Below are 16,031 nucleotides of genomic sequence, written 5' to 3'. Positions count from 1 at the left end.
AATACTGCATTTTTTTTGCGGTCACCGGTAAACAGTTATTTACTGGCGAGCACAAAACAGGGGTCAGTAAAAACCGACCCCGATCATGTTCTTTGGGGTCTCGGCTACCCCCGGCAGCTGAGACCCCAAAGATGTTCCGGGTGCCGGCCGGTGGGCGCACTGCGTATGCACCCGCCATTTTTTTGCCGGAAGAAGATGGCGGCGCCCATGGGGAACCACGAGGTGCACCGGGGGAGACGGGTGAGTATCGGGGGGCGATCGTGGACCCCATTTCTCTGTCCTCTGATGTGTGGTCACATCGGAGGACAGAGAAATGAAATGGCAAATCGCTTTTTTTTTTTGCGACCGCCGGTAAATGGCTAATTACCGATCGCAACTCAGGGGTTGGTAAAAACCGACCGCAATCATGTTCTCTGGGGTCTCGGCTACCCCCGGCAACCAAGACCCCAGAGAAAATCCGACTCTGGGGGGCACTATACACTTTTTCCACAGCGCCGTTAATTAACGGCGCAAAAATTAAGAGACCACTACAAAATGTTCGGTTTGTCTGATTTTTCTCTTTATAGGTATATTTTTGAGTAAAATGTAAATTGTTCTTTTATTCTATTATCTCCTGACATGTCTCTGAATTTCCAAGCAATATATTTTGTTATTTATTTATTTTTTTTACAAAGAAAAATGGTCAAATTTTTTATAAAAAACAGTCCTTTCATACCTCAAATAATGCAAAGAAAATAAGTTCATAATCATTTAGGAGTGGGTGACAAATACAGAAGTGGTGCATATGTTTCTATTATACTTTTCCTCTAATTGTTCCACTCATTGTTTTGGCTTACATATACTAATGTAAAATACTGACCAAATACTGCTAGTGTGACGGCAACCTTACAATGCACATCTGGGAGCAACAAGACCATGGGTCTGTTCACTTCTCAATACTTATTCCTATCTAACAACAGGAAACTGCATTCCTATGTGCCCATGTATGTCTTCCCATCATGGGTTGGTCCCAATAACTACTAATTCACTGTTGCTTTGCACAAAATAGATAAAACAACATTTAAAACATAGCAATGCTTTTTATAATCATAAGATCTTCAAGGGGGCGTGGGCAGCTTCTCCAGTCCTTTCCACGACCATCAATGCTCTCCACCTGGAACTGTCCCAACTCCGTACAGCCTGTCCTTCATTTTCACCTCTGGTCACTTGTAGCCTCTATCTTTGCTTTATATTATATCCAGTCACTCTCATATCCCTGCAATGGCATTAGATTTATACACAGGTATCTTCTGGATGTTTTCCTTTATGTTTCAGTGCTTAAAGTCTGCTGCACAGTACGCCTTCAGGGTGGGCAGTTTTTGTCTCCATGCGTTGTTTCCTGAATTTTCGGTTATAGTATTCCTGAGAAATTTCTGCTATGCTTTTCCCCTTAGTTTCAGGAACAAAAAAATATATAACAGTTGCTGAAGTGATGATAACTGATAAGAAGAGAAGGAAGCAGAAATGACGAAGAGTCTCCTAGAAGATATAATCCCAAAAAATATGATGAGCGATTAGAAAGATGTTACTCAGTGGAAGACAATGATCAGTGACATTGAGTTGTTTGGGTACAGCCACACAGGATTTGTTGACTAAGGATTTTCTGCAGTGATAATTCCACAGTAAAATCTGCAACTGCAAAGCCTCGCCAAGTCAAGCAGATATTAATGCAGATTTTATTGTGGAAATGCATTGCAAATTATGAAATCCACAATGATGTTTTCTCCACTGTGATCTCTAAAGTAAAATACATACGGTAATTTGGTGGTTTCCTATCACTAGAGCAATACCTTGAAGAAGCTCAGATACAGTTACACAGTTCAAGCTAAATTGTAAAATCAACCCCTGGATGAAGCTTTCTACAGCGAAACGCTCACCGGGTGTAGTGGGTCCCTGGCTGTTGGCTTGTATGAGGTAATTAACATCATGGTATATGTATTGTGGGTTTGTGTATTATTGATGCTGGATGTTGATTTGTCTGCCCGCGGTATTTTCCTGGCACCATCTCTTTCCACTTTTAATATGTGTATATAACTTATTTATTATTAAGATTATACACTTTTTACTATATGGTGCCTGTCTTTTATTTCCTGCAGACTGATTGTACTCAGAAAACATATATATGCATGCTTACTTAGGCTATATATACATGTATGCATCTGAATTTCTTTGTAATTGAATATTGTAACCCTTTTACACATATGACATATACTATGCCACTTTAAGCCATACCCACCTTTTTGTTTCTCCTGTATTAGTGTTTCATCCACTTTTATAAGCCTGTGTGGTTTTTTACATTTAGCGTATAAATAAAATGTATTTTAAATCCACTTTATAAAAGCGCTAGTGTTGGTGTTCTTTAGTTCAAGCTAAATTGTAAAATCACATTTCTAACATTGGGATGTGACCTAAAGTGGTTGTCTGTTTAAATGGGCAGCCAACAGTATTCTGAAACCAACTCTGTATATAGGAAGAAAGGGCATGAAATAAATAACTGTTTATGCATTTTTTAAATATTACTCAACTTTTTATGCAGATATATCTATAAGGGCTCATTCTCACTTGTGTGAGACTCGGATGAGTCTCGCACGGCAATACCCCGCCACAGAGGAGTGGAGTGTGCAGCTGCATGTATTCCTATGCGGCCGCACGCTCCGATCTGAGTGCCGGGTGCCGAGCCGGGTTTTAATCATGCGAAACTCATCCGAGTCGCTAGCAAGTGAGAAGGAGCCCTTAGGCCGATGACACACTACCATAGAATACGGGCGAGTGCTATGTGAGAAAACATTGCATAGCACTCAGACTAGTGTTAATATATGGGGCTGATTTTCTCAGCCATATTCGACGTGCATTCGACGTGCATATAAAATCGCAGCATGCTGTGATTGTGCGCGTATATCGTCCGAGACTCGTCTATGCAAGCCTATGAGTGCGAGAAAAACTCGGACTCCACACGGAACATCTTTCTAACTTGCAACAAATACACACATATTTTCCCGATTTCAGCCCATTGAGCAATTTAATTCAATGGAGAAAGTCAGTGAGAAATGTAAAGGCATACGCGTATCATACTATTGTCATACAGATGCCATACGGATACATTGGTGGGAGAAAATCGCATTATCGCATTGCAAACGCATTGCACACGGATGACCATACGGAGAACACTTGTGCAACTCTCGGCAGGGAGACCCGGACCGATTTTTCATACGTTTAGTGTGACACCGGCCAAGTACTTAGAGCTGCTCTGGTTATTATGACCGGCTGCAAACATGATGCATAGCAAAACAGCAGTAATCTGTTACTAGAAATGCTAACCACTGAGCCACTGCGATGCGCATATATATAGTATATATATATATCTATCTATATATATATATATACAGTATATAGTCTATATATATATATATATATATATATATATATATATATATATATATATATATATATATATATATACAGGGTGGGCCATGTATATGGATACACCTAAATAAAATGGAAATGGTTGGTGATATCAACTTCCTTTTGTGGCCCATTAGTATATGGAAGGGGGAAAACTTTTCAAGATGGGTGGTTACCTTGGCGGCCATTTAAAAGGCGGCCATTTTGTATCCAACTTTATTTTTTCCAATGGGAAGAGGGTCATGTGACACATCAAACTTACTGAGAATTTCACAAGACAAACAATGGTGTGCTTGGCTTTAACATAACATTATTCTTTCATGAGTTATTTACAAGTTTCTCTTTGTTTACAGCCATTGACATGTCGCAGAGGTTAACACGTGATAGAAATTGTTTTGATGTCTGGTGAACGCAGTACCCGGGTCATTGCAGCAGATTTCAATGCAGGACACCCTGCACAAGAAACCTGTCACCATTCCCATGTTATTCAGGTGTATTCATGTAAATGGCCCACCCAAAAAAGTTTTCCTCATCACTGAACATAATGTTGTCTGTAAACTGAGGGTCCTGTTCCAATTTTTGTTTTGCCCATTCTGCAAATTCAGCCAAGTGATGGATGTCTCAATATGGAAACTGCTGGTGGTACCAGCCTTTTGCGCGGTACCACCAGCGGAACACCGTCGTGAACTGAGGTGTTGTTTTTGAGTTGTGTGGCCTGGGTCTTTCCAGTCTGTACAGGGACCAGTTGAGTGTGGGTGTGGCATCTTCCTGTAGTAGGTCTTCCCTTTTTTTGTTACCCGCGAGGGAGTGTGTGTTGCTTTCATAACAGATATAAACCATTCCATTGTAGCTCTGGCAGTATATTTAGGGTAGTTATCATGCTGGAAGGTAAACCTATGCCCCAGTCTGAAATCTTTTGCAGCCTCTAACAGATTTTCATCCAGAATTGCCCTGTATTATGTATATGTATATATATATATATATATATATATATATATATATATATACAGTACAGAGCAAAAGTTTGGACACACCTTCTCATTTAAAGATTTTTCTGTATTTTCATGACTATGAAAATTGTACATTCACACTGAAGGCATCAAAATTATGAATTAACACATGTGGAATTATATAATTAACAAAAGAGTGTGTCTCAACTGAAAATATGTCTTATATTCTAGGTTCTTCAAAGTAGCCATCTTTTGCTTTGATGACTGCTTTACACACTCTTGGCATTTTCTTGATGAGCTTCAAGAGGTAGTCACCAGGAATGGTCTTCCAACAATCTTGAAGGAGTTCTCATATATATGTGGAGCACCCTGCCAGGGCTGTGGGGTACTCAGTACCAGGTCCGGTCTCAAAGGGGATGTCACGGTGGCTGCGACCCGGTCTGTGGCCCTGGGCGTCTAATTAAAGGGGAACGGTCTTTAAAGGGATATTGTAAATGAGTCTGTCGTGACGCCACCTGTGGTGTTCGGTCAATAGCGGAACCGACGCTGCGTTAAAGGGGTCCTCTGGGGGATGTAGCAGCAATGATGCTAACGCTTCCAACAGGTGAAGCGGGGTCCCCAGAGGTTCTGGAGTGTATGGCAATGATGGTGTAGGCCGGTAAAATGAGTAAAGGACACAAGTTGCAGTCTTTACCTGGTTTACTGTAGTTAGCAGGCCACAGTCAAGGGTACCAGGCACGGGTGATGGTATGGCCTGGCCGGCTCGGAGGCAATGGAGGATTCCCTTTCTCCAGTTGAGGTCCGTGAGCCTTTCCAACTAGCGCTTGCTGTATATGAAGTCCTCTATTCCCCCTGACCTGAGACAGGTATCTGCATGACGAGCAGCTTGAGCCTTTTTTATAGGGTCTCTATCATGCCCCGGGCTCCTCAGGTGCTGCTGCGGTGGGGTGTGGGCCAATCCCATAAAGTTCTCAGCCCTCCGGTTCTGCCGAGTGTCCTACAGTTCCACTAAGGCCTCGGTCACAATTCCCCTCTGAGCCCTGTTCCTCTCCTTAGCTCCTTTCCTCTGAAGCTCTACCACATACAACCCCTCGGGTTATCTGTCCTTTCACAGGCTGCAGCTCCCTCATGGCTGCCAGGCCTCTCTGTCTGCTCTCAGTTCCAGACTTCCTTCTCCTTCAGTGTCTCTATCAGATTGGCTCCCTTGGTCTCCCTGGACCAACTACCTAACTCCTCCTCCAGACCATGACATATCCATATTTGAAGGAAACTCCCCTGAATCCAGGTCTTGAGCTCCCCCTCCTGGCCTGGATTCAGAATGTGTTGCATGCGGGTGCCTTACCTGGTGAAGAGAACTCCATTGCCTCTGAGCAAGGAAGGGAAAGCAACATCACTGTAACAACCGGTTACCTGGGGTGCTACATATATATACCGTATATACTCGAGTATAAGCCGACCCGAGTATAAGCTGAGACACCTAATTTTGACACAAAAAACTGGTAAAAATTATTGACTCAAGTATAAGCCTAGGGTGGGAAATGCAGCAGCTACTGGTAAATTTAAAAAATGCTCCATACAGTTCATGATGGGCCCCATAAGATGCTACATACAAAATACGCCCCATATAATGCTCCATAAAGTTCATGATGGGCCCATAAAATGCTTCATAAAGTTCATGATGTGCCCATATAATGCTCCATAAAGTTCATGATGTGCCCATATAATGTTTCATAAAGTTCATGATGGGCCCATATAATGCTCCATAATGTTCATGATGGGCTCCATAAAATGCTCCATAGAAAAATACGCTCCATATAATGCTGCATAAAGGTTGATGATGGCCCCATAAGATACTCCATAGAAAAATATGCCCCATATAATGCTGTACAAAGGTTGATGATAGCCCCATAAGATACTCATCATATCAGTGCAGTTTATGCTGATACGATTATATCCTATATTGCTGCTGATGCTGCAATTAAAAAAATGACATACTCACCTCTCGTGGCTGACCGCTGCTCCTCAGCGTTGCCGTCTCTCTGCTGTTCAGGCAGAGGGCGGGCACTAATCACGTCATCGCGCCCTCTGACCTGAATGTCACAGTCGGAGGTCGCAGAAGCCACAGAGAGGCGGTGGAACGGGATCAGGTGAATATTGCAAGTACCGAGGGCCTGAGTAAGCAGCGGCACAGGCACCTGGCCCCCATAGCGCATCGGTGTCCCCGCCTGCTCAGGACACTGGCACTTGCCCCTGTGCCAACACCAACCGCCGGCCCTATCAGCGGCCACCGAAATTCTTACCGAGGCTGCCGGGGGGGAGCACAGACATGTTCTCTGCACTGGGACCGTGACTCGTGTATAAGCCGAGAGTGTTTTTTTTTCAGCCAAAAAAAGGGGCTGACAAACTCGGCTTATACATGAGTAAATATATATATATATACAGTGGGGCAAAAAAGTATTTAGTCAGTCAGCAATAGTGCAAGTTCCACCAATTAAAAAGATGAGAGGCGTCTGTAATTTACATCATAGGTAGACCTCAACTATGGGAGACAAACTGAGAAAAAAAAATCCAGAAAAAACCATTGTCTGTTTTTTTAACATTTTATTTGCATATTATGGTGGAAAATAAGTATTTGGTCAGAAACAAACCATCAAGATTTCTGGCTCTCACAGACCTGTAACTTCTTCTTTAAGAGTCTCCTCTTTCCTCCACTCATTATCTGTAGTAATGGCACCTGTTTAAACTTGTTATCAGTATAAAAAGACACCTGTGCACACCCTCAAACAGTCTGACTCCAAACTCCACTATGGTGAAGACCAAAGAGCTGTCAAAGGACACCAGAAACAAAATTGTAGCCCTGCACCAGGCTGGAAAGACTGAATCTGCAATAGCCAACCAGCTTGGAGTGAAGAAATCAACAGTGGGAGCAATAATTAGAAAATGGAAGACATACAAGACCACTGATAATCTCCCTCGATCTGGGGCTCCACGCAAAATCCCACCCCGTGGGTTCAGAATGATCACAAGAACGGTGAGCAAAAATCCCAGAACCACGCGGGGGGACCTAGGGAATGAACTGCAGAGAGCTGGGACCAATGTAACAAGGCCTACCATAAGTAACACACTATGCCACCATTGACTCAGATCCTGCAGTGCCAGACGTGTCCCACTGCTTACTCCAGTACATGTCCGGGCCCGTCTGAAGTTTGCTAGAGAGCATTTGGATGATGGAGAGGAGTTTTGGGAGAATGTCCTATGGTCTGATGAAACCAAACTGGAACTGTTTGGTAGAAACACAACTTGTCGTGTTTGGAGGAAAAAGAATACTGAGTTGCATCCATCAAACACCATACCTACTGTAAAGCATGGTGGTGGAAACATCATGCTTTGGGGCTGTTTCTCTGCAAAGGGGCCAGGACAACTGATCCGGGTACACGAAAGAATGAATGGGGCCATGTATCGTGAGATTTTGAGTGCAAACCTCCTTCCATCAGCAAGGGCATTGAAGATGAAACGTGGCTGGGTCTTTCAACATGACAATGATCCAAAGCACACTGCCAGGGCAACGAAGGAGTGGCTTCGTAAGAAGCATTTCAAGGTCCTGGAGTGGCCTAGCCAGTCTCCAGATCTCAACCCTATAGAAAACCTTTGGAGGGAGTTGAAAGTCCATGTTGCCAAGCGAAAAGCCAAAAACATCACTGCTCTAGAGGAGATCTGCATGGAGGAATTGGCCAACATACCAACAACAGTGTATGGCAACCTTGTGAAGACTTACAGAAAACGTTTGACCTCTGTCATTGCCAACAAAGGATATATTACAAAGTATTGAGATGAAATTTTGTTTCTGACCAAATACTTATTTTCCACCATAATATGCAAATAAAATGTTAAAAAAACAGACAATGTGATTTTCTGGATTTTTTTTTCTCAGTTTGTCTCCCATAGTTGAGGTCTACCTATGATGTAAATTACAGACGCCTCTCATCTTTTTAAGTGGTGGAACTTGCACTATTGCTGACTGACTAAATACTTTTTTGCCCCACTGTATATATATATATATATATATATATATACAGTATATATATAATGTATACACCCGTACACCCTCCTTGATATTATGTTTTGCTACCTCCCATCCTGGCATTTGACTGTTTTTTTGAGGGTTTTCATCAGTTCATGTAAAGAACATGCCTACAACAAATAATATAAAATAACTGAAAACTCTGGTGAACAGCAAGTCTGACCACAGATAATAATAATAATGGTGGTGTTTGGTTAGTGGTGTGACTTGCTTAATGGTGTTGCAGCCTCTGTGGCCTTTCAGAAAAGGTAAAGTGTATATACTGACAGTTCATGTGACACTTAGATTAGAGGTGGACTTCCTTGCAGTAAGCATGTGACTTACAAAGGGAATTGCTTGCACCAATTTTTTTAGGAGCTTTATCGCAAAAGGGGTGAATACATATGCACATTGCAATTTTTAGTTATTTGATCTCATAAATTTAATTAATGCCTATATTTTTCTCACTTCATGTCACCATCTTAGATTATTTAGTGATGATGCATCACACTAAAATCAGATTACAAAAAAAATAAAACACTGGTTGTAATGGGACAAAATAGGTAAAAAAACAAGGGTGTGAACACCTTCACAAGCCACTATATTAGACAGACAGAGATAGATAGATAGATAGATAGATAGATAGATAGATAGATAGATAGATAGATAGATAGATAGATAGATAGAGTGGGAAAAAAAGGATTTAGTCAGTCACCAAGTGTGTAAGTTATACTTAACCCCTTCCCGACCTTTGACGCATACGCTGCGTCATGAAAGTCGGTGCCATTCCGACCCATGACGCAGCGTATGCATCATGGAAAGATCGCGTCCCTGCAGATCCGGTGAAAGGGTTAACCCCTTCATGACCCAGCAGGGCCGGCTCCAGGTTTTCGAGGGCCCCGGGCGAAAGAGTCTCAGTGGGCCCCCCCCTTTAACACATACCCCGATTTATGATGCACAGATACGGCAGAGAAATGTATAGTACAATGCCAGATTTCACTTCTTACATGAGTGACAGCTATTGTAAATTCTGCAGTGTATATATACAGGAGGAGTGGTACTGTGCAGTGTATATATACAGGAGAGGTGCTGTGCAGTGTATACATACAGGAGGAAAGGTGCTGTGCAGTGTATATATAGGACAGGAGGAAAGGTGCTGTGCAGTGTATATATAGGACAGGAGGAAAGGTGCAGTGTATATATACAGGAGAGGTGCTGTGCAGTGTATATATAGAGGAGGAGTGGTACTGTGCAGTGTATATATACAGGGGGAGAGGTGCTGTGCAGTGTCGTGAGCAGGGCGTTGTTATATCAGAAAATCTTTTCTGTTTTGAGTTTTTCTATGAAAAAAAGACTTTTCTACATAAACGTTGTTTGGTTTTGCGGCCCCGACAGATCTGTGCTACAAAGTAACAGGCGGCTCGGGCATTAATGAGGGATCTGATGCTGAATCCTTTCCACAAACCCTAATGACCCAATTAGTGCCCCGTCATTAGAAGCTCATTAAACGCCTCCCTGTCCCGAGCAGTCATGTACAGTATAGGGGGATCCTGCAGCCCACCCCCTGACTGCTCCATTCCATACACTGCCCTCTGTTGCGCTATTATCCTGTGCATTTCTCCGTTATCGTTACCCCATGTTACCCTTGTCACCCCCCACTACAGAGTAGCAGGGCAGCCAATGTCACAGGTCACCCCCTCCCGGACCCTAATGGCAGCAGAAAATGTCTGCTCCTCTATTGGGTTGTAACCTGATTTAATCAAGGAATAATTGCCGGATTTGTTGCCGGTGGCTGCAGGGGAAGGGTTAAGTGATGCCATGTCCTTGGTGGGAGCAGTGGCAGCTGCTGGGACCTGGACAGACACAACCAATGTTGTTGTGACTGCACAGTGTGACCTGGAGGAGAGAAGCTGAGACTCCGGAGCAGAAATCACCCACATGCCAGCACTGGGCAGAGTCCCTCCAGTCACCAGCCTGGGGCCACGGGGCCCCAACGTACAGCCCACAGCTCAGTTTTATCCATGACAGCAGCTCCCCTTCCTCCTGGCATCTGGTTATCCCCATTTATGCGGGTCGGATTGTTATCTTTAAGGTTCAGCAATAACCTTCATACAGATGGGAAGGGGTTAAGCTTCTTCCTACCCCACTGGTGCAGGTTGTGTGGCATGCATGTATTCTGGGGTTCTGGGTGAGCTGGGCGGCTGCAGGTTGCAGGCTGCTCCTCCAGACATCACCCACATTTTTAGGCAGCGGAGACAGCAGCAGCAGACTGAGCCACAAGACCAACTGCAACCACTGCTCGGGGGGTGATTGGAGCACGGGGGTGAGCGGACAAGAGCACGGGGGGAACGGACAGGAGGACGGAGGGGAGCGGAGCCGTGTAAAGGAGAGATCGGGGGGCTGGGGGGGCGATCGGTGGGGTGGGGTGGGGGCACATCAATGTTTCCAGCCATGGCCGATGATATTGCAGCATTGGCCATGGCTGGATTGTAATATTTCACCAGTTATAATAGGTGAAATATTACAAATCGCTCTGATTGGCAGTTTCACTTTCAACAGCCAATCAGAGCGATCGTAGCCACGGGGGGGGTGAAGCCACCCCCCCTGGGCTAAACTACCACTCCCCCTGTCCCTGCAGATCGGGTGAAATGGGAGTTAACCCTTTCACCCGATCTGCAGGGACGCGATCATTCTGTGACACAGCATATGCGTCACAGGTCGGATTGGCACCGACTTTCATAACGCATACGCTGTGTCACAGGTCGGGAAGGGGTTAACTGCAATTTCACCCAGCCTGCAGGGACAGGAGGAGTTGTACTTTAGCCCAGGGGGGGTGGCTTCACCCCCCCGTGGCTACGATCGCTCTGATTGGTTGTTGAAAGTGAAACTGCCAATCAGAGCGATTTGTAATATTTCACCTAAAAAACTGGTGAAATATTACAATCCAGCCATGGCCGATGCTGCAATATCATCGGCCATGGCTGGAAACACTAATGTGCCCCCACCCCACCCCACCGATCGCCCCTCAGCCCCCCGATCTGTGGTCCGCTCCCCTCCGTCCTGTGCTCCGCTCCCCCGTCCTCCTGTCTGCTCCCCCGTGCTCCAATCCCACCCCCCGTGCTCCAATCCCACCCCCGTGCTCCAATCCAACCCCCCTGCACTCCGATCCATCCCCCCCGCACTGCGATCCACCCCCCGCACTCCGATCCACCCCCCCGTTCTCCGCTCCACCCCCCGTGTTACGATCCCCTCACCCATGCTCCGATCCACCCCCCCATGCTCCGACGCCTCCCCCGTGCCCTGATCCCCCCCCCCCTTATACTTACCTAGCCTCCCGGGGTCCGTCCGTCTTCTTTCCTGGGCGCCGCCATCTTCCAAAATGGCGGGCGCATGCGCAGTGTGCCCGCCGAATCTGCCGGCCGGCAGATTTGTTCCAGAGTGAATTTTGATCACTGTGATAAAACCTCACAGTGATCAAAATAAAAAAAAACAGTAAATGACCCCCCCCCCTCCTTTGTCACCCCCATAGGTAGGGACAATAATAAAATAAAGAATTTTTTTTTTCCACACTAAGGTTGGAGTTAGAACTAGGGGTAGGGGTAGGGGTAGGGTTAGGGGTAGGGATAGGGGTAGGGTTAGGGGTAGGGTTAGGGGTAGGGATAGGGTTAGGGTTAGGAATGTGCACACATATTCTGGTCCTCTGCGGATTTTTCCGCAGCGGATTTTGATAAATCCGCAGTGCTAAACCGCTGTGGATTTATCGCGGATTTACCGCGGTTTTTCTGCGCATTTCACTGCGGTTTTACAAATGCGATTTTCTATTGGAGCAGTTGTAAAACCGCTTCTCACTTCTGTCACTTCTTTCTGCGGAATGTAAACCGCTGCGTTTCCGTGCAGGTTTTCTGCAGCATGTGCACAGCGATTTTTGTTTCCCATAGGTTTACATTGAACTGTAAACTCATGGGAAACTGCTGCGGATCCGCATCGTTTTCTGCAGCGTGTGCACATACCTTTAGAATTAGGCTATGTGCACACGGTGCGGATTTGGCTGCGGATCCGCAGCAGTGTTCCATCAGGTTTACAGTACCATGTAAACATATGGAAAACCAAATCCGCTGTGCCCATGGTGCGGAAAATACCACGCGGAAACACTGCGTTGTATTTTCCGCAGCATGTCAATTCTTTGTGCGGATTCCGTGGCGTTTTACACTTGTTCCTCAATAGGAATCCGCAAGTGAAATCCGCACAAAAAACACTGGCAATCCGCGGTAAATCCGCAGGTAAAACGCAGTGCCTTTTACCCGCGGATTTTTCAAAAATGGTGCTGAAAAATCTCACACGGATCCGCAACGTGGGCACATAGCCTTAGGGTTAGGGTTGGGTTGGAATTAGGGTTGTGGTTAGGGTTAGGGGTGTGTTGGGGTTAGGGTTGTGGTTAGGGGTGTGTTGGGGTTAGGGTTGTGATTAGGGTTATGGCTACATTTGGGATAAGGGTTAGGGGTGTGTTAGAGTTAGAATTGAGGGGTTTCCACTGTTTAGGCACATCAGGGGGTCTCCAAACGCAACATGGCGCCACCATTCCAGCCAATCTTGTATTCAAATAGTCAAATGGTGCTCCCTCACTTCCGAGCCCCGACGTGTGCCCAAACAGTGGTTTACCCCCACATATGTGGTACCAGCATACTCAGGACAAACTGCGCAACAATTACTGGGGTCCAATTTCTCCTGTTACCCTTGAGAAAATAAAAAATTGCTTGCTAAAACATCATTTTTGAGGAAAGAAAAATGATTTTTTATTTTCACGGCTCTGCGTTGTAAACGTCTGTGAAGCACTTGGGGGTTCAAAGTGCTCATCACATATCTAGATAAGTTCCTTGGGGGGTCTAGTTTACAAAATGGGGTCACTTGTGGTTTTTTTTTACTGTTTAGGCACACCAGGGTCTCTGCAAACGCAACGTAATGTCCGCAGACCATTCCATCAAAGTCTGCATTTCAAAAGTCACTACTTCCCTTCTGAGCCCCGACGTGTGCCCAAACAGTGGTTTACCCCCACACATGGGGTATCAGCGTACTCAGGAGAAACTGGACAACAACTTTTGGGGTCCAATTTCTCCTGTAACCCTTGGGAAAATAAAAAATTCTGGGCTAAAAATTATTTTTGAGGAAAGAAAACGTATTTATTATTTTCACGGCTCTGCGTTATAAACTTCTGTGAAGCACTTGGGGGTTGAAAGTGCTAACCACATATCTAGATAAGTTCCTTTCGGGGTCTAGTTTACAAAATGGGGTCACTTGTGGGGGGTTTCTACTGTTTAGCCACATCAGGGGCTCTGCAAACGCAACGTGACGCCCGCCGTAGAGCATTCCATCAAAGTCTGCATTTCAAAACGTCACTACTTCACTTCCGAGCCACAGCATGTGCCCAAACAGTGGTTTACCCCCACATATGGGGTATCAGCGTACTCAGGAGAAACTGGACAACAAGTTTTGGGGTCAAATTTCTCCTGTTACCCTTGGGAAAATAAAAAATTGCGGGCTAAAAAATCATTTTTGAGAAAAGAAATTTTTTTTTTATTTTCATGGCTCTGCGTTATAAACTTCTGTGAAGCACTTGAGGGTTCAAAGTGCTCACCACACATCTAGATTAGTTCCTTTGGGGGTCTAGTTTCTAAAATGGGGTCATTTGTGGGGGATCTCCAATGTTTAGGCACACAAGGGCTCTCCAAACGCGACATGGTGTCCGCTAATGATTGGAACTAATTTTCCATTTATAAAGCCAAATGGCGTGCCTTCCCTTCTGAGCCCTGCCGTGCGCCCAAACAGTGGTTTACCCCCACATATGGGGTATCTGCGTACTCAGGACAAACTGGACAACAAAATTTGTGGTCCAATTTCTCCTATTACCGTTGGCAAAATAGGAAATTCCAGGCTAAAAAATCATTTTTGAGAAAAGAAATTTTTTTTTATTTTCATGGCTCTGCGTTATAAACTTCTGTGAAGCACTTGAGGGTTCAAAGTGCTCACCACACATCTAGATTAGTTCCTTTGGGGGTCTAGTTTCTAAAATGGGGTCACTTGAGGGGGAGCTCCAATGTTTAGGCACACAGGGGCTCTCCAAACGCGACATGGTGTCCGCTAATGATTGGAACTAATTTTCCATTTATAAAGCCAAATGGCGTGCCTTCCCTTCTGAGCCCTGCCGTACGCCCAAACAGTGGTTTACCCCCACATATGGGGTATCTGCGTACTCAGGACAAACTGGACAACAAAATTTGTGGTCCAATTTCTCCTATTACCGTTGGCAAAATAGGAAATTCCAGGCTAAAAAATCATTTTTGAGAAAAGAAATTTTTTTTTTATTTTCATGGCTCTGCGTTATAAACTTCTGTGAAGCACTTGAGGGTTCAAAGTGCTCACCACACATCTAGATTAGTTCCTTTGGGGGTCTAGTTTCTAAAATGGGGTCACTTGAAGGGGAGCTCCAATGTTTAGGCACACAGGGGCTCTCCAAACGCGACATGGTGTCCGCTAATGATTGGAACTAATTTTCCATTTATAAAGCCAAATGGCGTGCCTTCCCTTCTGAGCCCTGCCGTGCGCCCAAACAGTGGTTTACCCCCACATATGGGGTATCTGCGTACTCAGGACAAACTGGACAACAAAATTTGTGGTCCAATTTCTCCTATTACCGTTGGCAAAATAGGAAATTCCAGGCTAAAAAATCATTTTTGAGGAAAGAAAAATTATTTTTTATTTTCATGGCTCTGCGTTATAAACTTCTGTGAAGCACCTTGGGGTTTAAAGTGCTCAGTATGTATCTAGATAAGTTCCTTGGGGGGTCTAGTTTCCAAAATGGGGTCACTTGTGGGGGGGCTCCAATGCATAGGCACACAGGGGCTCTCCAAACGCGACATGGTGTCCGCTAACAATTGGAGCTAATTTTCCATTCAAAAAGTCAAAAGGCTCTCCTTCCCTTCCGAGCCCTGCCGTGTGCCCAAACAGTGGTTTACCCCCACATATGAGGTATTGGCATACTCGGGAGAAATTGCCCAACAAATTTTGGGGTCAAATTTCTCCTGTTACCCTTGGGAAAATAAAAAATTGCGGGCTAAAAAATCATTTTTGAGAAAAGAAATTTTTTTTTTATTTTCATGGCTCTGCGTTATAAACTTCTGTGAAGCACTTGAGGGTTCAAAGTGCTCACCACACATCTAGATTAGTTCCTTTGGGGGTCTAGTTTCTAAAATGGGGTCATTTGTGGGGGATCTCCAATGTTTAGGCACACAAGGGCTCTCCAAACGCGACATGGTGTCCGCTAATGATTGGAACTAATTTTCCATTTATAAAGCCAAATGGCGTGCCTTCCCTTCTGAGCCCTGCCGTGCGCCCAAACAGTGGTTTACCCCCACATATGGGGTATCTGCGTACTCAGGACAAACTGGACAACAAAATTTGTGGTCCAATTTCTCCTATTACCGTTGGCAAAATAGGAAATTCCAGGCTAAAAAATCATTTTTGAGGAAAGAAAAATTATTTTTTATTTTCATAGCTCTGCGTTATAAACTTCTGTGAAGCACCTG

General features: G+C 44.8%; 1 protein-coding gene across 1 annotated transcript in view; it reads right to left on the bottom strand.

The window, feature by feature from the left end:
- Window positions 1-668: 668 nt before the first annotated feature.
- The window catches only part of LOC138657739 (solute carrier family 2, facilitated glucose transporter member 11-like), a 47,376-nt gene continuing 32,013 nt past the window's right edge, over window positions 669-16,031 (bottom strand). Inside the window, exon 11 of the mRNA XM_069745417.1 lies at window positions 669-1,518. Within this exon, the coding sequence (XP_069601518.1) occupies window positions 1,318-1,518 (201 nt within the window). The 3' untranslated portion in view covers window positions 669-1,317. The remainder of the gene's footprint in view (window positions 1,519-16,031) is intronic.

This window comes from Ranitomeya imitator, chromosome 1 (genome assembly GCF_032444005.1).
Source record: "Ranitomeya imitator isolate aRanImi1 chromosome 1, aRanImi1.pri, whole genome shotgun sequence".
Taxonomy (NCBI): Eukaryota; Metazoa; Chordata; class Amphibia; order Anura; family Dendrobatidae; genus Ranitomeya; species Ranitomeya imitator.
This window is presented reverse-complemented; position numbering and strand designations above follow the sequence as displayed.